This window comes from Oncorhynchus masou, chromosome 18, assembly GCF_036934945.1.
Source record: "Oncorhynchus masou masou isolate Uvic2021 chromosome 18, UVic_Omas_1.1, whole genome shotgun sequence".
NCBI classification, from domain to species: Eukaryota; Metazoa; Chordata; class Actinopteri; order Salmoniformes; family Salmonidae; genus Oncorhynchus; species Oncorhynchus masou.
The window spans coordinates 35,769,624-35,793,905 of NC_088229.1; the positions used below are offsets into that span (position 1 = coordinate 35,769,624).

The 24,282-nt window shown below is 42.5% G+C and overlaps 1 protein-coding gene across 3 annotated transcripts in view; it reads right to left on the bottom strand.

Annotated features, from left to right (window-relative positions):
- Positions 1-16,054: 16,054 nt before the first annotated feature.
- Positions 16,055-24,282, bottom strand: part of LOC135504493 (potassium voltage-gated channel subfamily KQT member 2-like) — a 41,610-nt gene continuing 33,382 nt past the window's right edge. Inside the window, exons 12-16 of one of the 3 annotated variants that reach the window (XM_064923133.1) lie at positions 24,262-24,282; positions 22,872-22,974; positions 22,495-22,626; positions 18,783-18,900; positions 16,055-18,273 (exon numbers count right to left, since the gene is read on the bottom strand). The exon at positions 24,262-24,282 is cut by the window's right edge and continues 27 nt beyond it. In XM_064923133.1, coding sequence (XP_064779205.1) covers positions 17,401-18,273; positions 18,783-18,900; positions 22,495-22,626; positions 22,872-22,974; positions 24,262-24,282 — 1,247 coding nt within the window. In that variant the 3' untranslated portion in view covers positions 16,055-17,400. Of the gene's footprint in view, positions 18,274-18,782; positions 18,901-22,494; positions 22,627-22,871; positions 22,975-24,261 lie in introns of those variants that run through there. The other 2 variants (XM_064923134.1, XR_010450137.1) reach the window with 2 other exon arrangements.

The window sequence follows — 24,282 nt, forward strand, 5'->3', positions numbered from 1 at the left end:
TGTCAAGCGCTTGGATTCAGGAGGCAAGCGTTACTTCCGGCTTTATGCAACGTCACAATTTATACACCAATGGTAGCGTTTTATAATCTTAACTAATTTAAATATGTAACACATTAAAATCGTCATCACGTGTACATCATACGGAAGATAGCTCAAGCATAATGTGGCAGAAAGATACTGGTATTAAACCCATTTTCAACTGTGTTATGACTTAGCTAGCAAGCTACTTACCAGCATGCCGGAAAAAGCACACTGTGTTGTGACTGGATGCCATAGTGTTAATTTAAAGTTAAACTATTTTCCGATGAATAAAGACATCAGCCAGCACTGGCTTCTTTTCATGTCGGGTGGACAGGCTGAGGCTGCACCTAAAATGACAAAAATGCAACGCGTGTAGTGCACATTTCAAATGAAGTTGCTTTAAAAAAAAATTGGGGACAACAATCGATGGGTCTTGCCAGGAAGCTAATCATGAGGACAGATGCTGTACCATCATGACAGTGGATCTTGCAAGCGCTCAGAGTTGGATGAGTCTGACACGGTTGGCAACAACGTTAGCAAAAGCAACTGTGGCTGCTTTAATTTGTGAAAGGTATTTGAGTGTGGGACATTTGTTTTATTGCTTTATAGTTACATTGGTTATTAGTTAGCTGCCCCCCGGACAGTCACTATATGTGTTTTGTTCTTCCACCACGAAGCCCCGAGTGCTAGCCCACCAACAGAGGAGATTGGGTGTCAATGTAAGCTTCCAGTATTACCAACACCAACAAATTATTGATTTTATTTAACCTTTATTTATCAGGGAGACTTACTGAGATTAGCGTCTCTTTTACATGAGAGCCCTGAATTATATAATTACAGAAAATACACATATCAAAATATAAATACAAAAGCAGAAAGAAAGAAAAACATGGTATTGAAAAACGAACACATTCATCAGTAATAAGGTCCTCAATCAGCTTTCTGAATTGCCCTAGAGGTACCAAAAAAATCAAAGTTAAGAACATTTTGAAGATTGTTTCATAAATAAGATGCATGATTTAGCTTGCTAGAGGATCCGGTCTCAGATGTACGTACAGAATAATATGAAATTCTCTGAGACCAGGTCGCAACCTACCCATAGGAGTTTAAGAACTGCCAGCAAACAGCTAGCACAAAAGGACAGTTTTCCACAAAAGGAGTTGCGGTGTGTAGAGTATGTTATTTACCCCTGACAATAATTTCCATTCCATTGTGTGGGCTTATAGTGGATTGGGTTGTTGATGTATAGCTCGCCATTGGGACAAATCATGATTATTATATTCTTTCCACTATCATCAAACTCTATCTACTCTCGGCATAGCTTCCCAGGCAAATACATCCACCAAAACTGTTGGTGGTGGCACCACCTTGACTGGGTCAGGACATCCCAACCGCCACCTCTAAAACAGTCACAGAGGAGTCCTCTTTTGATGAAAGTGACACTGCAAACAGATGCCCTGATGATGTTCCCTCATACCATCCAAGTGTCTCAAGGTTGGATGAATCTCCAATCAAACAATAAGTGTAGATCTTCATGGCTCTGTCTTCTATATCATACTCTACCATGGACTTCCTATTGGAAGAGGAATTGCCAGTCCCAATACAATCCCTCCCTCCATCTCCCCCTTGTCCATAACACGTCAATGTTTACAGATCTAAATAGTGTGGAAAGGTAGTAATGGAGCTTCCACCACATTAGGGCTAAGGGGGAGGGTTAAGAAGTGAATTGGGACTGGTTGTGACACTGCTTTGAATGTCTCTACACCACACTTTACTAGAGGTTATGAATAAAAGAGACAACAGTGATGGGAGGAAGCAAGTATTTGACAGATATTTACTCAAATTATTTATGTTATGACCTTTACTATGGGCTTGTTTTCTACTCATACTGTAAGAATGTAGATTCAACCACAAAACATTATTTCCATGATTGATAACGTCGATAAAGTAGTCTACATATATTGTCATCGTTTGAAATGTATTGTCTGGATACTTTTTGAAGTGTTGGGAGGTTTGTTGAGTCCTGTGAGTGTGTTCTTTCCCCACAGATCACCACCGAAATCCATGCAGGACATTACAAAATACATTATATATGAGGATTGCCTGTTGGAACTCTTCCAAGACTGCCCCATCTGCACAAGGGTGTGCTGTGGCACAAGGTTTGTGAGGGGGACATTCTTGTCTGTGGAGCAGAAATCTTCCTACAGCGACTGTTCATTTACCACAGTGGAAGAGCAAGCCCCTCATTGACAGCATCCCAGATGGAAACCTCCACCTCTCTGCTGACATATACACCTCACTGGGTCATCTTTTATTCAGTTAAAGAAGGAAAGTTAAAACACATATTGGGATATATTCTGCTGTTCAATTGCCATTCCAATTCAAAATTATGTACTCAACCATGGTGTCTTTACAAATGCTGACAGCTTTGCATGTGAGGACGATGTGCCGCTCCATATACATCTCTCACACCAGCTCCTAGGTGGATCCTACCATATATTTCGTTTCTACAATGCTGAGCAGGCCGAGCTGATTCAATCCATGACACAGGGGGAGGGATGAGTTGCCATTGGAGGAGACATGAGGACAGACTCCCCTGGTGAAACAACCCCAGAATTGCTCTTCATCTTATGGTGCTCCACAGTAGCTAACAGTGTTTCTCTCAACAAGTAGGTGCGTGTTTTTGACACCACAGTATATCGTCTAAGAGTTTGGGTCATGCTCCGTGATGGACATTGAAACTGTCAAGACTGTGGATGTCCAGCAGGTGTTTATTTTCTTTTCACAAATTGACTTTAATTGATCAAATAATTTAGCAATGATGTTGGTGGCAGTAGCCACATGGGGAAGGAGGGACTGAAAAGCAGCCTTGAATTCCTGCGAAGGTCGAATGTGAGGGTCACATCGATGATCACGGATCGGCAACCACATATCCAGAAATTCCTCAGAGAGCTGTGTGCTGGGATCATTCACTACTATGATTCCTGGCATGTAGCAAAATGTAAGAAGTCGAATAAAAGCTAGATTTAGCTAGACTGTTACAATGGCAATAACCATTGTGGAAAGTGGAAGTAGTAGCCAAGGACAAGAAATGTCTGAAGGTGAAGAAATTGACGCAGAGCATCACCAACCAACTCTACTGGCCGGCGAGTACTGGACCAAGTGGTGAAGAGGGTGGCCAGGTGGACATTGCTTTTCAATCACCTGTGTAACAGATGTTGATCGTACTTCTCCTTGCGTTGTGTTTGTCCAAATAAATCACCCAGCCAGTGGTCCCAGTTGAGCATTATTTATTATCTGCTGTTGTTAAATAGGAAACAGCATGTTCGTTGTGCAGGGCTTGATGATGTTGATGGCTGTCGATGGTCAAATCTGTAGCATGAAAACAACTGTGTTAGCAGTGGGCTTATGTGACCAGCATGCTAGCTAATACTTATATACAGCGGCAGGGAAGCCAAGTGGTTAGAGCGTTGGACTAGTAACCGGAAGCTTGCAAGTTCAAACCCCCAAGCTGACAAGGTACAAATTTATCGTTCTGCTCCTGAACAGGCAGTTAACCCACTGTTCCTAGGCCGTCATTGAAAACAATAATTTGTTCTTTAACTGACTTGCCTAGTTAAATAAAGGTAAAATGATAAAAAATGTAATATACCAAAGCACATCCCAGAAAGCCCCTCAATCCCTAACAGGTACCATATACCCACACATGTATAAATCAGCAATGTACAGCAAACTTGTACACATTGTAAAATATAAAATTGAAAACAGTATTCAGAAAGAGACCTACCCCTTGCATCACATGTTCACACTGGGGAGACCTGACGTTTGCGATCTCCCCCTATCTGCAAGCGGGGCCAATCACAACATGCCTTATTGTTATCGGAATTGAACCAACCAATAAGAATGCTAGAACATTAAATACACCTTTCTTTAGAGGCAAGTGGAAACATAACCAACCCTGTTACACCTGCAGATCTCCTCACACATGAAAATCCTCTCTTCCCAAAGTGCCTCCATGCTCCCTCCAGAAGCACAAACAAATGGCTGAAGCCTGGTATATACTGGAGATGGCACAATAAATTAATCAACTCTGTGACTATTTCAGATATGTAATACTACTCACTTCAATTCAAGTCCAGGTACAGTGCATTCGGAAAGTATACAGACAGACCCCTTGACTTTTTCCACATTTTGTTATGTTACAGCCTTATTCTAAAATGGATTACATAGTTTTTTTCCCTCAACAATCTACACACAATACCCGATAATGACAAAGCATTTTTGGAAGTGTATAGACTAACAAATAACATTTACATAAGTATTGAGAACCTTTACTCAATACTTTGTTGAATCACCTTTAGCAGCGATTATAGCCTTGAGTCTTCTTGGGTATGACACTAGAAGCTTGGCACACCTGTATTTGGGGAGTTTCTCCCACTCTTTTTTGAAGATCCTCTCAAGCTCCGTGAGGTTGAATGTGCAGCGAAGCTGCACAGCTATTTTCAGGTCTCCAGAAATGTTAGATGGGGTTCAAGTCCGGGCTCTGGCTGGGCCACTCAAGGACATTCAGAGACTTGTCCAGAAGCTACTCATGCGTTGTCTTGGCTGTGTGCTTAGGGTTGTTGTACTGTTAGAAGGTGAACATTTGCCCCATTCTAAGGTCCTGAGTGCTCTGGAGCAGGTTTACAAGGATCTCTCTGTACTTTGCTCCATTAATCTTTTCCTTGATCCCAACTAGTCTCCCAGTCCCTGCACTGAAAAAAATCACCACAACATGATGCTGCCAACCACCATGCTTCACCATTTGAATGGTGGCAGGTTTCCTCCAGAACTTGACGCTTGGCATTCAGGCCAAAGAGTTCAATCTTGGTTTCATCAGACCAGAGAATCTTGTTTATCATGGTCTTAGAGTCCCTTAGGTGCCTTTTGGCAAACTCCAAGCGGGTGGTAATGTGCCTTCACTGAGGATTGGCTTCCGTCTGGCCACTCTACCATAAAGGCCTGATTGGTGAAGTGCTGCAGAGATGGTTGTCCTTCTAGAAGGTTCTCCCATCTCCACAGTGGAACTCTGTCAGAGTGACCATCAGGTTCTTGGTCACTTCCCTGACCAAGGCCCTTCTCCCACGATTGCTCAGTTTGGCTAGGTGGCCAGCTGTAAGAAGAGTCTTGGTGGTTCCAAACTTCTTCCATTTAAGAATGATGGAGGCCACTGTTTTCTTGGGGAACTTCAATGCTGCAGAACTTTAATGTCTCTGACAAACACTGCCATCTGTGGGTTACCTTAAACAGATGTGCCTTTCCAAATCATGTCCAATCAATGGAAACAGGATGCACCTGAGCTCAATTTCGAGTCTCATAGCAAAGGGTCTGAATACTTATAAATAAGGTATGTTTTTTATTTGCAGATGCAGGTTTGATACCCGTGCAGTCTGCCACCCATGAGGTGGCTTTTGGTTTTCATTTAGAATCCTCTATATGTAATTATTCGCGGAGAGTCAGATCATATTTTTCGATATACTGTCGGCCTACCGTAGGCGACATGAGTCTCACTAGTGTTGAGTAATGTGATGTTAAAAGTGGTGTAGGTCTTGTTTATTTAAAGAGCATATTGAAGTTAGAAGCAACAGGATTTGAAGCAAAAGCCTACAACTATTTCAGCACCGTTTCGCGCTGCTCTGAGATAAGCATTATTGGTTAGACTATGATAAAAAAATTAGGGTGCAGACATGTTATGCTCTTACCTTTACTTAACTAGGCAAGTCATTTAAGAACAAATTCATATGTACAAGGACAGCCTACTCCTTCCTCCCAGTCGGGGAATTGAATCCCAGTCTCACGCGTGCCCGCATTCCCAGGTTTACTACAGTATGTATTGTAGGCTATGTTTACTTGTCAGACTGCACAGTTGCCTAATAAACAAATACATGTGGCTTATAGCTTCAAAATACTTTAAATAAACTTGAAATGCTTTATTATCCAAATTTAAAAGCATATACTGTATTATCAGAATAAATATCACTGAATTAGAGAAATATTGGAACAAAGTTGTCTAATGAAGGCAAATAAATTGTTGCTTACTGGAAAATACTCTTTCAAACACACATGGTGACGTTGTACAGCGTCATTATGGCTATTAGCAGGGATATATTTTGGCCTTTATAAATATTATTTTTGCTTTTATTTAGATTACAATCGATTACTGTAATTTTTTTGAAAGCGAAATCATCTCCAAAATATCCTTGTTTAGTGCTGTGGGCGTCTATTTTAGAACCGTTTCACACTGCTCTGAGACAAGCATGGAGAAACTAAAATGTTCAATTATATTCCATGATATTCTTAAGATATATGTGTTGACTGAATATAAGCAAGTGATGTCTTCTAAATAATCAAGTTGGTTTTCTCCAGAAATAAATAATTCTAAATAACAGTCTTTATTTACAAATTTGTGAGAATGTCTCACCCCATGTTCAAGAATGGCGTTTTCTTGGCTCACTCTAGGTTAAATGAAATCTCCACAATATCATAACTTTTTAAACAACGCAATTATTATTATTAATTAATTTACAATTATATAAAATCCACTTAAATATTCTCACAGATCCTAACGGAAAATTCCGCTTCGATATTAATTAAGAATCCTCCAATTCTCTAAATGTAATTATTGGCTGAGAGTCACATCATTGAAAATAAATATGTATTAGGTACAGCGCAATATTTTCCATTCCATTCAAACTGAAACCCTGATGTTTTAGTTTTTAGTTTTTTTCTCAGAATAGAAACACCATAATATTAATAAAATGAATTTAGCCAAATTTCTTAAAATCAATCCCATGTACTATGTTATTACAAAAAAACAATGTAAATTCTCTAGTAATGCCAATATGGGAGACTATCAAATGCTTCTCAAAGTTACTCTCTGGTGGTCAAACTAGCACTAACTTGCATTAATGTAAAAAATGTCTGACAATTAAATAACGTGCCATAGAATGCTGCAGCAGCCCACAAGGTGTGCTGCAGTATGACGCAACTTGTAAAGGAAGAATCAATGTACATCACAAAAAAACATGTTTTTTATCATCACATGTAATGAATAATGACTACAATAGTATAGTTTTTCCTAAACAAATGTGCATGTGACATTAAAACTTGAAACAAACCCTTATCGCTGTCCCTGGCCGCCATGCATTTCAATGAGAATGTCGACCGCAGCCAGGTAACCACTGCAGCAGGAATGCTGCGATTTAATATCAGCATTCCCAAGGCAAAGAAGGGGGATATGCTGTGACGCCTGTGAAGACAGATCCAACATAATGTAAGTCATAGTTTTTCATTCCAAATGTGCATCACTTTAGCATTTCAGGCACACAATAATTCTAAATACTAGCATTGAAAGTTGTACTAAAAAGTACACAAGTAAATATTGCATATTTCTAAATTATTACTTCTACAACACCAGAAAGCACATTGCAGAATAAGTGGCTCACTACATCATTGAATTGATAGCATCAAAACTCAGTAAAGTATAGTAAAGAAAATATAATTCACTACCTATAATATTTCCATTTTAAAACACATTACAGGCAACGTAGACAGACTCTTGGATCTCCTCTTCAACAAGGTCACCCTTGATCCAGCACCGTATGTGGCGAAGCTGTGCGAGGACCCGTCTGCCCAGTGTGAGAGGCCTGACAAGGCTGGATTTGTTTCCCATTTCAATCGCACAGTGCGTGACTGAAGCCTGCTTAAATTATGTGGGGTACATGGGTCCCCCTACCCTCCTCTCCCCATCAATCTCTGTAGTTGGTGCTTTTTGGAAACGCAACCAAGTAATTCATTTTTAAGTGATAATAAAAAATATAAATAAATTGTATTGTTTTTTCTAGCATTGGGACGGGAGATGAGTTTTACAAATTGTACAAATGGGTCCTGCACATAGTAGGCGGCCAGGGTCCTACATTCGGCTTCAGGTTCTAATAATAATTGATGACACCATTATTTTGATGACTATTTAGAATATGCTGGCCTATTGTAAATTATCAAAGAAATGTAATTTATAATGCTAATGCAGAGGCACCAAGACATTGTCCAGTACATTTCTTGTATGTTGTTTTCACCCTCATGTCTTAGCTTCAAAGCTTACTCAGGCTTTACTAATTTCTTGTGAAGAAGTGTATCAACTGTATTCTGTAATTAGTTACAAAACAATTGAGGTAATTAGGTATCTGACAAACAGCAGCAATACACAACAGTCCATGGACAACTCTGTTAACCCATTAGGCCATTTGAGAGAAAATGTGTTGAGACATAAGCTCTGTTGGAATTCTCATACTAACTGCACTAACCATACTAGTTGTGACGTGCATTGTGTATGTAGTATGCTTATTGGTCATAGTATGGATATAGTTAGTATACCAAAAGTTCCCGGATATCGTACTGAATTCGGCAAAATACGAAGTATACAAGCAGTGGACACTTTTTCCATGCTTTTAGGGCCCATAATGCAATTGTTCATAAAATGGGCGTGGCTTCAGAACATTTTCAGATTTGAAGAAAATGGGGGAAAATATACAGCCAAAGTCCAACGAGAGTGGATACAAATTCATTCCTTTAACTAATTTTGACACATGTTTAGAAAATGTAGAGCAATGTAATAAAGTAGACTTTTCAAATAAGTTATGTTACACGTTATGTTGGCCGACAGTTTGTTAGCTACGCTATCTTTACGAACTGCAGAGCATTACAGCAGTATGTTAGTTAGTTACCAAACGTTAGTTGGCTACTAATACATCGAACTTGCGAGGCAGTATATTAGCCATTAACTAACTACCAAACATTTGTTGACCTTAGCATATTAACTATATGCTATGTAACTACCCAACGTTTATTGACTTGATTATCCATGTCATTCTTAGCTAAGTGGGGTAGTCGTTTTGCGTTCCCAATGGACATTGTTAATTCTGGATATCTACTCCGGGTGCGTTCGTAAATTCACTCTGGCTATCTAACTCCGATTTCAGAGCACTCCCATCTGAGTTTGCCAAAGGGCAGAATAACTGATGAACACCTGTACTGCTAGGCTGAGGAAAATGGTCAGAGTGAGGTGTTCTTTCATTTGTGTCTGGAAGTAGCTAGCCAACGTTAGCCAGGGTGCTTGATTGCCATTGTGAGGTCAGAGTGCTCGGATCAACCCTACTCCTCGGCCAGAGCGCCCAGTGTGCGCTCTGAACACTCCGAAACGCTCTGAATTTACGAAAAAAGACAAATCTGACAACACTCTGGATTTACAAACGCCCAGAGCGCACTCCGGGTGCACTCTGGCACTCGAGATTGAATTTACGAACACACCTGAAATTGAAAAATGTCTGGATAGTCATTTTTTATGCTAACAAGCTAGCAAGAGGTTGCATAGCAACATCATCAACTTCCAGTAGACAGGTGAAGTGCTGGTACACTCAACTGAAACGATAGCGTTAAGTTTACATTATACTAAAATGAACTAATAGTATTTGGTATGTAGTATATTGTATGTTAGTATGGGTATTCAAACAAAAATATACTATTTAGCCTTGGAAGTCAAGTAATCAATAATGTGGCCCATTGTTTACCTAGTTAACTGGCAATGACCACAACGATTTCAAAGAGCTGTCAGTCAAGGTAAACTCATGAATATAAGTGCCCCGCCCACTCAACCTGTTCTTTCAGGCTTCCTGATAGATGGAGATGAGATAAAAGAGTGGAAGGACCACCAGAGGGCATGCTGGGCTCACGGATAGTAGCCCAACAAGGCATGGGAGACAAGGTAACCAGAGGCAATTAAGCACAGCTGACGGTATTAATGACATACTCTCCTTCCCCTATAAGAGAGAGACTGGAACCAGCAGAGGGGAGGGGGGGGGACTATCTCTGGAAGATGGCCACCGAGAGAGAGGAGCTATCCAGGAAGAACCACTAAGACGGTGACAATCCCGTGACTTTTTGTTGTAGTTTAAAGATAATCCTATTGTGTTCCTGTTTCATCTGGAGAAGAAGATGTGTTTTCCTTGGAAGATTTTCATTGATTATGTTGGAGTGTTTTTGTTGACCAAATGCCCTCAATAGAGAACTGTGTTCAATCAAGAAAACCTACTCCTGACTCGTTTATTCCACCTTCCTGCTTTAGAGTGACGCCCAATTACTTGGTCCGCTCACATTGGTGGAGAATACGGGCATTAGGTGGACGAGTGACACAAGGATAAGTGAGTAAATCAAGATTCTTCCAGTAGACCCGGAGGAACCATTCAAGAACGATGGATAAAGCCCTACTACAACAATTGATCACGGCACAGCAGACAACCATAGAACTCCTGCAACAACAGCTGAGCCGACGAGAAGAACCTAGAGTTAGGCCAAGAGCGGCTGCTCACGTCATCTTACCTCGTCTCTCCAAGGAGGATGATATTGAGGCCTTCCTCATGACCTTCGAAAGGACGGCCACCTTGGAAGACTGGCCACCCACAGAATGGGCGAGCGCATTAGCCCCTCTTTTGACCGGTGTGGCTCAGGAAGCCTATTTTGACCTGGATTCCCGCGAAGCTGGGACTATGGGCGACTAAAAACCGAGATCCTGTCCCGGTACCAGCTGACTGCCAGAGATAGGGCTGTAAAGTTCCATCAATGGACCTATACAGCTGATCAACCCGTCCGTGCCCAGATCTTTGCATTAATACGACTGACGAAACAGTGGCTAGAACCTGGAAAGGGAGTAGGACATGTGATAGAGACACTCGTAGTGGACAGGAATTACTAAATGGTGCCTAGACCATACAGGGATACAGTTCTACAGTTAGCCCATTCCCACGTCCTAGGAGGACACCTGGCACGAGACAAGACTATTGACAGAATCATGCAGAGATTCTATTGGCCCCGGGTCACCCGGGATGTGGCCAGGTATTGTAGGACGTGTGATCAATGTCAACGTACAGCTCCACGGCCACACCTACGTAACCCTTTGATTCCTCTCCCCATCATAGAGACTCCCTTTGAACGCATAGCTATGGACCTCGTAGGACCCCTCCCAAAATCCGCCAGAGGACACGAGTACATCCTAGTGGTTATAGATGCATAACATGTCGTCAAAGGGAATTGCCAAGGAGTTATTTCTGATGTTCTCTCGTGTGGGCCTCCCCAAGACGATCTTAACCGATCAAGGAACCCCGTTCATGTCCCGGTTGATGAAGGACTTGTGTCAGTTATCAGGTTCAACAGATACGTACAAGCATATTCCACCCTCAAACAGACGGGTTGTGTGAACGCTTGAACAAAACGATTAAAAGCATGTTGAGAAGAGTGGTGTCCGGAGATGGGAAAAACTGGGGCATGCTTCTCCCACACTTAATGTTTGCCCTGCGAGAAGTACCCCAGGCATCCACTGGATTCTCTCCATTTGAATTGCTCTATGGCAGACCCTGTCGAGGAATCCTCGACTTAGCCAAGGAGACTTGGAAGACCCAACCATGCCGCTTTCGATCCACAATAGAACACGTTACCCTGATGAGAGACCGCCTGTCAGCAGTGTGGCCCATAGTCAAGGAGCATATGGAGAAGGCACAAAGGACCCAAGGCCGGGCCTATGATAAGTCCTCGACCCCCCGTGAGTTCAACGTGGGAGAGAAAGTGATGGTGCTTGTGCCCACGGCCGAACATCGCTTGCTGGCGCAGTGGAGGGGGCCCTACGAGGTAATGAAAAGGGTCTCACCGGTCAATTACCTCATCAAGCAACCTGACAGGAGGAAGAAGGTCCAACTCTATCACATAAACCTGCTGAAGACGTAACATGGACGAGAGGAGGAGGTGGCTTTGATGGCCCTGGAGGGCAAAGGAAAAGAGGAGGCTCTACCACAGGTGCACCGTGGCCAAACTCTCCTACTGGAGCAGTCAAGACAGCTAGACAAGCTGATTATGAACTTCGGTCGAATATTCTCTCCATTCCCAGGACAAACAGATGTCCTGTTCCACCATATCCACACTGAACCCGGCAAGAAGGTGCATATCCGCCCTTACAGGATTCCTGAGGCTCGCCGAGTCATCGCTAAGAAAGAGGTAAGGGAGATGTTGAGGATGGGCGTGATCGAGCCATCGACGAGTGAGTGGTCCAGTCCCATAGTCCTGGTCCCCAAATCCGATGGTAGTATGAGACTCTGCAACAACTTTAGGGGCGTGAATGCCATCTCTACATTCAATGTGTATCCCATGCCCCGCGTGGATGAACTCTTGGAGCGCTTAGCAAAGGCCAAGTTCATCACTCCCCTTGATTTGACGAAGGGATATTGGCAAGTGCCGGTGGCTCCGGAGGATTGCCCAAAGACTGCCTTCGCCACCCCAGAGGGGCTTTACCAGTATGTGAGGATGCCTTTCGGACTGCATGGTCCTGCTGCAACTTACCAACACCTCATGGATGCCATTCTACGGCCCCATCAAGAGTATGCAGCGGCGTACATAGACGATGTGGTCATCCACAGCGAGGACTGGGATAGTCACCTCCTGCGATTACGGGCGGTGCTCGTGAGTTTGGAAGCCACAGTGTTGACAGCCAATCCAAATAAATGCTGCCTGGGCCTGTCCAAAGCGGAATACCTGGGGTACACCGTGGGGAATGGGAAAATACGCCCACAGGCAGAGAAGACCAGGGCAATTCATGACTGGCCTCGACCCCGGACCAAGCGAGACGGTCGGGCCTTCTTAGGGATAACAGGATATTATCGCCGTTTTATCCCAGGATATGCAACCATTGCCAACCACCTCACAAACCTCATCAGGAAAAACCTGCCAAACCAGGTAGAGTGGAAAGACGAGACGGAAGAGGCCTTTCAATTGCTAAAAGATGGCCTGTGTTCTGATCCCGTTCTACAGGCTCCAGACTTCTCACAAGAGTTCATTGTGCAGGTCGACGCCTCGGATACAGGGCTCGGGGCCGTACTAGCTCAGGGTAAAGGTGAAGCAGAGAAGCCTATTCTCTTCGTTAGTAGGAAGCTCAGCGATCGGGAACAGGGGTATGCGACCATAGAGAAAGAGGCCTTAGCCATCAAGTGGGCCCTCGATTATCTCCGGTACTACCTACTGGGTCAGAGGTTTGCATTAGTTACTGAACATGCGCCCCTCACGTGGATGGCTGGTAAGAGAAACAATAACAACAGAATAGCCAGATGGTTTTTGTCTTTACAACCGTTCTCTTTCCATGTCATCCACAGGGCCGGATCGAGTAACGGGAATGCAGGCGCGCTGTCCCGACGTGACCAAGACGGTGCGTCTGGTGCCCGACCCTCCGGTTAGGTCCTGGGGGGGAAGGTATGTGGAAGGACCACCAGAGGGCAGGCTGGGCTCACGGATAGTAGCCCAACAAGGCATGGGAGACAAGGTAACCAGAGGCAATTAAGCACAGCTGACGGTACTAATGACATACTCTCCTTCCCCTATAAGAGAGAGACTGGAACCAGCAGAGGGGAGGGGGGGGGAACTATCTCTGGAAGATGGCCACCGAGAGAGAGGAGCTATCCAGGAAGAACCACTAAGACGGTGACAATCCCGTGACTTTTTGTTGTAGTTTAAAGATAATCCTATTGTGTTCCTGTTTCATCTGGAGAAGAAGATGTGTTTTCCTTGGAAGATTTTCATTGATTATTTTGGAGTGTTTTTGTTGACCAAATGCCCTCAATAGAGAACTGTGTTCAATCAAGAAAACCTACTCCTGACTCGTTTATTCCACCTTCCTGCTTTAGAGTGACGCCCAATTACTTGGTCCGCTCACATTGGTGGTGAATACGGGCATTAGGTGGACGAGTGACACAAGGAAAAGTGAGTAAATCAAGATTCTTCCAGTAGACCCGGAGGAACCATTCAAGAAGGATGGATAAAGCCCTACTACAACAATTGATCACGGCACAGCAGACAACCATAGAACTCCTGCAACAACAGCTGAGCCGATGAGAAGAACCTAGAGTTAGGCCAAGAGCGGCTGCTCACGCCATCTTACCTCGTCTCTCCAAGGAGGATGATATTGAGGCCTTCCTCATGACCTCATGACCTCCGCTCACAAAAGGTACAATTATGAGCATTTTAACTGCGTTAAAAGATTATAGGTGATGTTTCAGTCACTACATGGCTGTTTTTACTTGGGAAAAACAAATGACTCTGTGGGACCTATAAGAAAGATAGTGGAAACTCCCTCTAATGGCCCATGTTGGACACCAATCCAATGCTTTCACACGTGGGAAGGAATGAACAAGTGCACACTGGAGAAAAAATGTATTATTGTGGTGCAGATGGAGCATACTAACCAGCTTTCCCTTCACCCACTTCAAATGACTGTCAGTCAGATAACATTCTCATTTTCTTCACATGAAGTGTACATTTTAACGTGAACTTATGGGGGAGAGAAGGCCAAAATACAAATGGAATCCAGGTCTGCTTCTCAACTAGAGGACTTGATCGCCCTCTAGTGATATTTGGTTATCATTACACCATTCTGGTTCTATGCTTGTTGAAGCCAGGAATTGAAAACAAAAATGATTAGTTTCACTTCATAATGAAACAATGAAACAGAGCAATATACAGTTTGGATTCCGACCTATGGTCATTGGTGACCCTCATCCTTAAACTGAAAGAATCCTCCTCAACACAATCCCAGTGATGTACAACGTTTATTTTTGTCAACGCAGGTACATAACTACAGATATTACAGATGTAAAAGCTGTGGTAATTTCTTTGGGTTGTAACATTCCGGCAAGCATATATTTGGACAAATAACATTGCTCTTTTATCTTTAGTTGTGAACAGTGCCTAGTATGGTGGTTCTGAGACTGCAGTATTTTGGCTTCATGTAATGGCATAGACAGAAAAGGCAAAAGGGTGGTTCTGACAGTAACATTTATGTCTCAGTTGGGGAAAGTAGGCTTTGATGATGGACCTCTGATGCTACTAAACATATTGACAATGCTTGACTGCTTAGTTTTACCTTATTCTTTTTAAATTGCATTTCTAGTTCTGCTCTCTTTTCTTCATTTGAATTATGAACATGAAACTGAATAACAACATAGAAAACGTGTGAGTTAAAGTGCATTGGGGTTACATTTGAATGTATGTTTTTCTTCGGGTCTCATTCAGTGCCATGAAATTATAACTAGCAACCACTAAAGTCTGCATATTCTTTGAATGAATATGATAATGTGCCTGAAAAGAGACAAACATTTGCAAGCAAGACTGCATTTACAGAAATGTTCCAAATTCTTAGCCCCATTACATACACTACCGTTCAAAAGTTTGGGGTCACTTAGAAATTGACACCATTCTCAATGTCAACAGTGAAGAGGCGATTCCAGGATGCTGGCCTTGTAGGCAGAGTTCCTCTGTCCAGTGTGTGTACTTTTGCCAACCTTAATATTCCATTTTTATTGGCCAGTCTGAGATAAGGCTTTATCTTTGCGACTCTGCCTAGAAGGCCAGCATCCCGGAGTCGCCTCTTCACTGTTGACGTTGAGACTGGTGTTTTGCGGGTACTATTTAATGTAGCTGCCAGTTGAGGACTTGTGAGGCGTCTGTTTCTCAAACCAGACACTCTAACGTACTTGTCCTTTTGATCAGTTGTGCACCGGGGATGTCCAATCCTCTTTCAATTCTGGTTAGAGACAGTTTGCGTTGTTCTGTGAAGGGAGTAGTACACATCATTGTACGAGCTCTTCAGTTTCTTGGCAATTTCTCGCATGGAATAGCCTTAATTTCTCAAAACAAGAATAGACTGACGAGTTTCAGAAGAAAGTTATTTGTTTCTGGCCATTTTGAGTCTGTAATCGAACCCATAAATGCTGATGCTCCAGATACTCAACTAGTCTAAAGAAGCCCAGTTTTATTGCCTCTAATCAGAACAGTTTTCAGCTTTGCAAAAGGGTTTTCTAATGATCAACTAGCCTTTTAAAATTATAAACATGGATTAGCTAACACAACCCTTGGAACACAGGTGTGATGGTTGCTGAAAATGGCCCTCTGTACACCTATGTAGATATTCCATTAAAAAAAAAAATCTGATGTTTTCAGCTACAATAGTCATTTACAACATTAACAAAGTCTACACTGTATTTCTGATCAATTTGATGTTATTTTAAATGGACAAAAAAATGTGTTTTTCTTTCAAAAACAAGGACATTTCTAAGTGACCCCAAAATTTTGAACGGCAGTGTATATATTTAAGTTGAAATCAATCATGCAATGTTGCTTGGTTTTATTTTCCTGTTCTGCCCACTTTCTGTCGATCTACTGTGGAATGGTTGAGGAATGTAATTTAGTTTGGTTCCTACTTGCCACAGTCATACACATCCTATCTAAAGCAACTATTCTGTTGTACATGCCATGCAGTTCATTTATTATTTTTGTGCAGCTTTTTTTTTATTAAGAAATTGACTTGACATATTTAACAGACACCACCAGTAAGATATTATTGATGAAAACTCAAAAGTAGAAAACCTACCTACTAGCTTGTGTCTCAGTTCTACAACTCCTCCTCTTAAAAATCATGTCATGTGAACCTTGTCATCTCGCTCTGACATCGTGCGGTTAAATAAGAGTGTAGAACTGTACGTTGTGTATTACTCTGCAGAACTCATTTAAGGCATGCGTTTCCAGGAGTCAGCGCAGTGTTTAATAAGACCATACGCTTAAGGAGGGTTGTGCAGCTGCATCTACAGTATTCTCTATTTGTTTGCGATAACGTTTTCTACCAAGGACAACAGTACATAAACCACACCACACAACCCATCAGCACATTACAGTTTGGCTTTTAGAATTATACTGAATTTGCCGCAAAAATTCATGATTAAATCATATACTAATGCCACTGATTTAACTGAGCGCCACATTCAGAATGAAAACTATTAGCAACAATTAAATTCTAATAAAATCGTGTCACACTGGAATAAAACCAACAAGGCAGTGATCATTTTCGAAGGCTCAGCATAACCTAAACATACAGTAGGTGACTTGTACTGTAGGTATAGCCGACTGATGGGCTACTGTATTGACATATCTTCCAATATCCCCCCACATTATTTGGTCCAGAGAAATCACTGAGTGTTCAGAAAGCGCAGTAGATATTAATCTTTTAACTTAAAATCGGCTTCAGGTCACATGAAAAGCATCAACTCAAGCATTTGGGTGATTGGACACCCTATCTAAAACAAGTCTGAATACCTCAATGGTCATACACATACAATCACACAAGACAGATTCAATTGGGCCATTTTTTGTTTGTGAAAGTTTCAGTGACAAGCGTTAACATATGCAATCTTCTTGATCCTCCCCTCATATCTCAATACATCCCAGCTCATACTCGGGGCCAGTTATTCTGATCCTAGCCTACTTGAGAGGTGGCCAGATTCTGTCTCCATACCCCCCTGCCCCCTCACCGCTGAAGGAGAGGGGCGAGGGGCCGCCAGGGGTGTACAGGTCAGAGTCTGTGTCTGATTCACCCTCAGCAATGAAGGGTCTAACCCTGGCGCAGAGAGATGCCCCTGTTTCTGCAGCCACCCCATTGAAGAACGACGCCCCAAAGAAGTCCTCCTTGGCCTGGGAGATGCTGAACCCACTGAAGGAGCGCTCCAGCTCCTCGTGGTCCACTGATGGGATGGACAGGGACGTGTCACTCTCCGCGGTGGGCAGCGGGGCCACGTCTGGCTGACGCCTCTGCCTCCTGTTGCGCTTCCTGCCCTGGGAGGAGCCCTCCCGGCTACTGCTCCCTCCTGCCCCGGAGGATGAGCGCTCGTGGATGGGTGGGGGAGGGGGTGGCAGGCGGAACAGAGAGGGGGAGTGCTCTCCGCTGCCCCCCCCTATAGGTGAGGGGGTGTTGGCCACACTGCTGTTCCAGGCGGGCTGGCTGAGAGGGTGCTGCAGCTGGTGCTCCCAGGAGGTGCAGGGGCGGCTGCGGCTGCCGGAGGGCGTGCCCAAAGACCTGGGCTCCGGGGAGCACTTCTTCCTCTCCACGGAGCGGAGGACCTCGGCAGCAGAGCAGCTCTTCTCCTTCTTCTCCTCCTCTTTCACCGTCTTTTCCTCCTCTTTCACAGTCTTTTCCTCCCCCTGCTTCTCCTCCTTGCAATCCTCGGGGCTAATGTAAGGGGGTGCAGGGTAGGCTTCCTTGGAGTTGAAATAGGCCTCTGTCTCAGAGCGCGGGATGCCCATGCGCTGTACGTACACGTTGACCAGGAAATCCAGCTTCCTGTCCATGGAGCCCACCTGCAGGAAGAGAGAGAGGAGAGAGTCCCATAGAATCTCTGCATGTGTAGTGTAGCACGGCACTGCCCATAGACACTGATCTTAGGTCAGTTGGGCCTTTCAGACCCAAACGGTTTGGGTTAGGATTTGGGGAGGGTAATCAGATTACAAACCACAAAGATGGAACAGCTAAAAGCAACGGGTTAGAATCACCTGCTTTGGGGAGGGTAATCTGATCCTAGATCCTAGATCAGATTACACACAATAGATATGAATGGCTAAAAGCAGCAGGTTAGAATCACCTGCTGGTTGTCGACAAACTGTGGCGATTCAACATGTTGCATTGTCAGGAAAATGAACAGAAAATGATGGCCGATGTTCTGGTCAGAGGCGACAGGTGTCAGAACGGCCACGCCCCTGCTTCTAACTGTTCGTTGACACGGTGTGTTTCGTCTCTATGGGCATTTCTACCAAGAGCCGAGACTGTTTAGGACAGGGAGGCTGAGATAAGGTCAGAACACATGGCTTACCCGTTTCTCCACTTTCATCATACGTCCCATCATGCTGGGGTCCACCTCCTCTTTCTCCCCGTCACCGCCACCTTTGGCACCTTTATCTGGAGGACCTTTACCAACAATCTGGTCCACTCTGGCATTTAGAGAAAGCGATATCGAGGATAAAGCTATTGCTTTGATTCAGAGAGATGTGTTTTTAGCAAAAGGAAACATTATAGAGCAGACTAACTTCACAATTTAAATTACATTTCCCCCTCTGGATTAGTGAAGCAGGTGTATAAAGTCAGAAAGGTAAGACAAAACTAGAATCATGTCAGTGAAGTTAGAGATTGGTCTTTTTAGAGTGCATATGGAATTGGTGCTGAAGAATGATCATGTTCTTTGACGCTGAATGGTGAGTTCCAGGCCTCAACAATTATTGATGGGAAAAAACGACAACAATGAAAATGAGGAGACAACGTGGCATGCTTCACTATGTTTCAGGCTTCATTTCCACAGCTTCCTAACAGGGGAGCTCTCCCTCTTTCTCCAATACAAAAGCAGCCTTGTCAAACCCCTGTTGTGTAAGGCTACATGTCTCAGCCCATTGCCTGTGCTTGTGTGCTTTTGGCCTTTTCTTCAGAAAGAATGAGACACTGATTTCCAATGGAAATAACACATTGAAGGCCATGAAATGAGCAATTCATCGACCATTTTAAACTTTTGAAAATGATGACAATCAGAATGAAAAGATCTATATAACTGTATTGCTATCACATGAACACTATTGAAGCATTCAGGTATAATGCTTTATAACTTGTTTAAAGCATGTTCAAGCCTTTGATAATGTCTTATATCAAGGTTTGTAATATGTCTCTTTATGGATAAATACTTAAACTGTCTCAAACAGGCTCTCATTTAGTCCGTATCTTTATGAGATGAATACAGTAAGAGATTATAAAAGGTAGGGTCATACTTGCTCATGACAAGTCGTACAAGACATTGTAATGGCATCATAATGCATTTTGCCCAGATGCTTTAAGTAAAGTGTTACCACTATCACTATAAACTATGAGCAACATTTCCCCCACAACAATATCCACAAACGTTACGAAAGAAGAGCGTGAGGGATTGCTCAATCTACTACTTCTGTTTTTTTTGTGTGTGTCTTACTAGACTGCAAATCCACTCCGATGTCTAAAGATATGGTTCGGTCTATCGGGCTTTAGTTGGAGTGATACAATGAGCTGTCAAGTAGCCGGAGTTACAAAAGGGGTGTTATTCATCTAAATAAATACATTTGATGGCACTTTACTAGAGCCCCAATTGACGTAGAGACGTGTAGCAGAGTGATCTAATACCGGTCATAACAGGACATGATAACCCACTACACAATTATGGCACAATTATGTGCCAGAATTGTGTGACTCAGTTGTCATTATCGGTCATCGTTACAAATAAGGACAGGCATTTTATCATTCTTGTGGCTAATGCGCATTATGCAGCCTTCATGTCAGCATGACATAAGAATTTCCTTACGTTCTACAGTCATTTGCGTATAGGAAAAGTGCAGTCTAGTGATTTAAACTAGGACCTTCTGTAGACTTCTTATGGCGAGGAGGAGATTGGCCAGGAGGCCACACAATCATATCTACCCTGGCAAGGCACATAGAGAAGATGTGAGCGCAATGCAAAATGAAGCAACACATGGGAATCTGACCAAATAAGTCAAAGTATATTAGCTTCTCAAACACTTTGCAGCTACCATGGTTATTTATGTCAAACATAGATCTATCATTTGTTACTTTCTCACAGCTGTGTGACTGGGTTGTCGAGAGAAATAAAGAACCACGTTAGCTATGAAATATTGGTTGTTGTTTTAACAGAAATTTACACAGGCCTACAGTTTCATTGTTGGAATAGATGTACATATGTGTTGGACATGTATCATCTAATCAAAACAAATGTGGTAGTTATTTGAGGGAGAAAAATATATGAAATCGACATTTCCCTTGACTTGTTAAATACTGTTCAAGTGAAATAAGTTGTTTCAAGCTATGAAACATCACATAAATGTGTCCGTCATCGGGATACGTGCCAGAGGAAGGCATAGCACATAGGGGTGGATGTTAGTTTAGTGATTATCACAACATGCATGTGTCCAGTGACACAACAAATATACAGTGACAAAACCGTGTCAAATCTATGCTCTACATTTCTATCTGCAATAGTCCACCAGACTGAATAAGCCTGGACAATTAAGGCAGGGCTATTCAATTACGGTCCAAGAAGGGCAAAATATTTCTGGTTTCCCTTTTCAGAGTGGATGCAACATTTTCTGGATGCCTCTTTTTCGATAGATAAACAACCGAAGCTTCTGCGCATGTGCAGGATTTGTACGGCTGCCTGGAGGATACACTGCCAAATTTCAACGCTGAATGGAGAATGGTGCTTGTTCAATTAAGTTAGATCAAAGCAGAATCAATGTCTGCATGATCACATAATTATTCATTAATATTCAACATAACAGAACTGAATATAATAGCATAATGTTACTGTAAGACGAAAAACACCACCTCATTTCTTGTGAGATTTTAGGATGATTCTTTTTCAAACATTTTGCGCAGCATGCCCCACTAGGCAATATACAGTATGTGCTTTGATTAAACACAGGTAGGCTACAGTTTGTTAAATTATTTCACTGTACATAATACAAAAACACTGGAGCTTAGGCCTGTATCATTCAATAAACATACCAACATGCATATTCCCATGTGACTGATTGAGATCAAAGGGTTGGCATGCAGAAGCTGCATGGACATTTCACTGGTAAAACTGGAAGAATTATCATTCACAATTGACGGTGAGTAAAATGGAAAATATAAAGTGATGGGGAGGGTGAGCACACACATTTGTGCGTAAAGTAGAGGTACATAATGGGTGGGGATGGCAGAACGGAGCGGTTACCTTTGGTAGCGCAGCCTTCCATTTTTTCCTTCTAATCAAGGACTAATTCAGACCTGGGACACGAGGTACGTAATGTCTCAGGCCAATCAATGACAATTATGTATCATTTAACTACCAGACTAGAAACACTCCTGGCACTCCAGGGCTGGTAATTGAATTGCCGAGGTGAAGAGTGGCAGCTGTCAATGTGTGTACTGATGAAAAACCTGGTGGGTCTGTCGATGTTTGAGGTTCAAATAGTATAATATTTTTTGCTTCTACCCCCCCCCTAAATAGTATTTTAGTTTACTTTCTAATACTTTGAGCGTTTATTGAGCAAACCTTCCGTGCCAGATGGGTGGGTTTGCACATTGATCCTATTGTGCCAGACATGCTCAAACAAACATACAGTGCCTTGCGAAAGTATTCGGCCCCCTTGAACTTTGCAACCTTTTGCCACATTTCAGGCTTCACACATAAAGATATAAAACTGTATTTTTTTTGTGAAGAATCAACAACAAGTGGGACACAATCATGAAGTGGAACGACATTTATTGGATATTTCAAACTTTTTTAACAAATCAAAAACTGAAAAATTGGGCGTGCAAAATTAATGTGGCAAAAGGTCGCAAAGTTCAAGGGGGCCGAATACTTTCGCAAGGCACTGTAGCTAAGCCTTTATTAAGAACAAAATAATTACTGTTCAAACACAAGGCTGTTTTGAGGTACATTAGATGTGAGCTATGCTGGGAAAGGGTGTGTGACGATTGGTGAATGGAAGAATGGGTGGGGGGGGTCTTGCCTGGACTGTAGTTGCTTAATCCGACTCAGCATGTCCAAGTGGCCTGCGGAGTACTGCTCTATCACATCCATCACGTCGTATGGCCGTAGGCTCTCCTTAAACCTCCTCTTTGACACCAGAAACCTCATGATGCTGAAGCAGACATTTAAAAGAAAACAGAAATGTATTTTTCAAAACAAAAGCAGCTGTTGACACACTTTAGTATGGTAATCATTCAGAAGAATAGAATCAGATTTTCTATCAAATGTATTAATGAAATTATACTGCGTGCATGTTCATATACAGTTCATATACAGAGGAACTCATTTCTAAAGTGCTAGTTTCTGCACAAGACACTGGGTTCTTCTGGTATGAAGTGAATATAAATCCTCTCTTACATTATTGCCCTAATTGTGACCTTCAACCCAGGAGATAAATCTTGAAGGAATTCACAGTTGCAGTTCTTATCATCCCCAACGTCCTCCCCGGGGAGGCAAGCCTCTATGGAGCAAAGACAAGGACACCACATCAACCACAATGTCAAAGCTTCAACCACCGGCTCCCATACATACGGTAACACCATTATTGTGTCCAGATTAAGTCAAGCAAAGTTGGTGCATAGCCGTTAGCATCAACAGTGCAGTTCAGAGCTTCCAAGCCAGTGTGGAATGTTAGCACTGTTAGCATACCATAGCATTGGTGGAATTCAACGGTATTGATTTGTGAAACAACAACAAAAAGACTGAATGCAGGAATTGAGGGATCTACTACCGAACAGAGGCAGTTAAAGTCAAGAATGCTTTCTGATGAGGTCCCCTCCGTCCACCACCAATGACTCCACAGCCATGCATTACGTTACACTGCTAGCAAAACAGGCTCTCTAGTCATCTCAATAGAAATTTCAAGCTAACTAGGCTAACAATCAGGCTATTTAAGTCCTTTTGGTGTTGGTCTGTACTGTAGTGCATACTGATTACAGTACATGCTGGTCTATATTTGGATAGAGTACATTGTTAAAAGGGTTCAGGAAAAAATTTGGAGATGAAATTAAGGTTTCTTCATGCATGTTAAATCAGGAACAAGCTGACCGCACTGCTTTTAGAATTATTTACAAGTTACCTCTAGGTTATACTTGTTGGTAACACTTAACTTGAACCCTCTGTCATACAGGAAACTTAACTCGATGATAATTGACTTATGACTTGTCATAAGCAGTCATAACAACTGTAGCATAGCAAGAATTCCTATGGACAGAGGATTTAAGTTGGCAAAGTTCAGCAAATTTGGACATGCATAGTTTCCAGGCGTACTGTCATTTGTAAACGTGTATATAAACAAATGCGTTGTGCTTTTGCTTCTTCCCTACAGCCAACCAATAAAACATAATTAGTTCTTACTTATTAACCCCTCAATTGCTGCAAAGAAAAGGAGAGGAGAGATATACAATAATGGCATAAACAAAATTAAAGGCATTTTATAAAACAAAGCCAAAACAACACGTGTGAACCCACGTATGGAATCCTCAGTAAATTCTCATGTATGTGTACAGTACATGAAGGAAAGTCATTAGACAGCAAATGTTAAGCCAATAAAATCTTCACTATGACATTGTTTCAATGATAGGTCTATCGTATCATACAATGCATAGGCATAATGTGAAAAAAGCAATGCAATCTAAGTGTTAAGATGTTAGTTACAACTAATCATTTGATTAAGAGACTGATGTAGAATGTTCTCATCATAAATATCAGTTAGCTAGTAAATACTAAGGCCAGGGCTGTATCTAACCTGGAGAACTCTTCAGTCCAA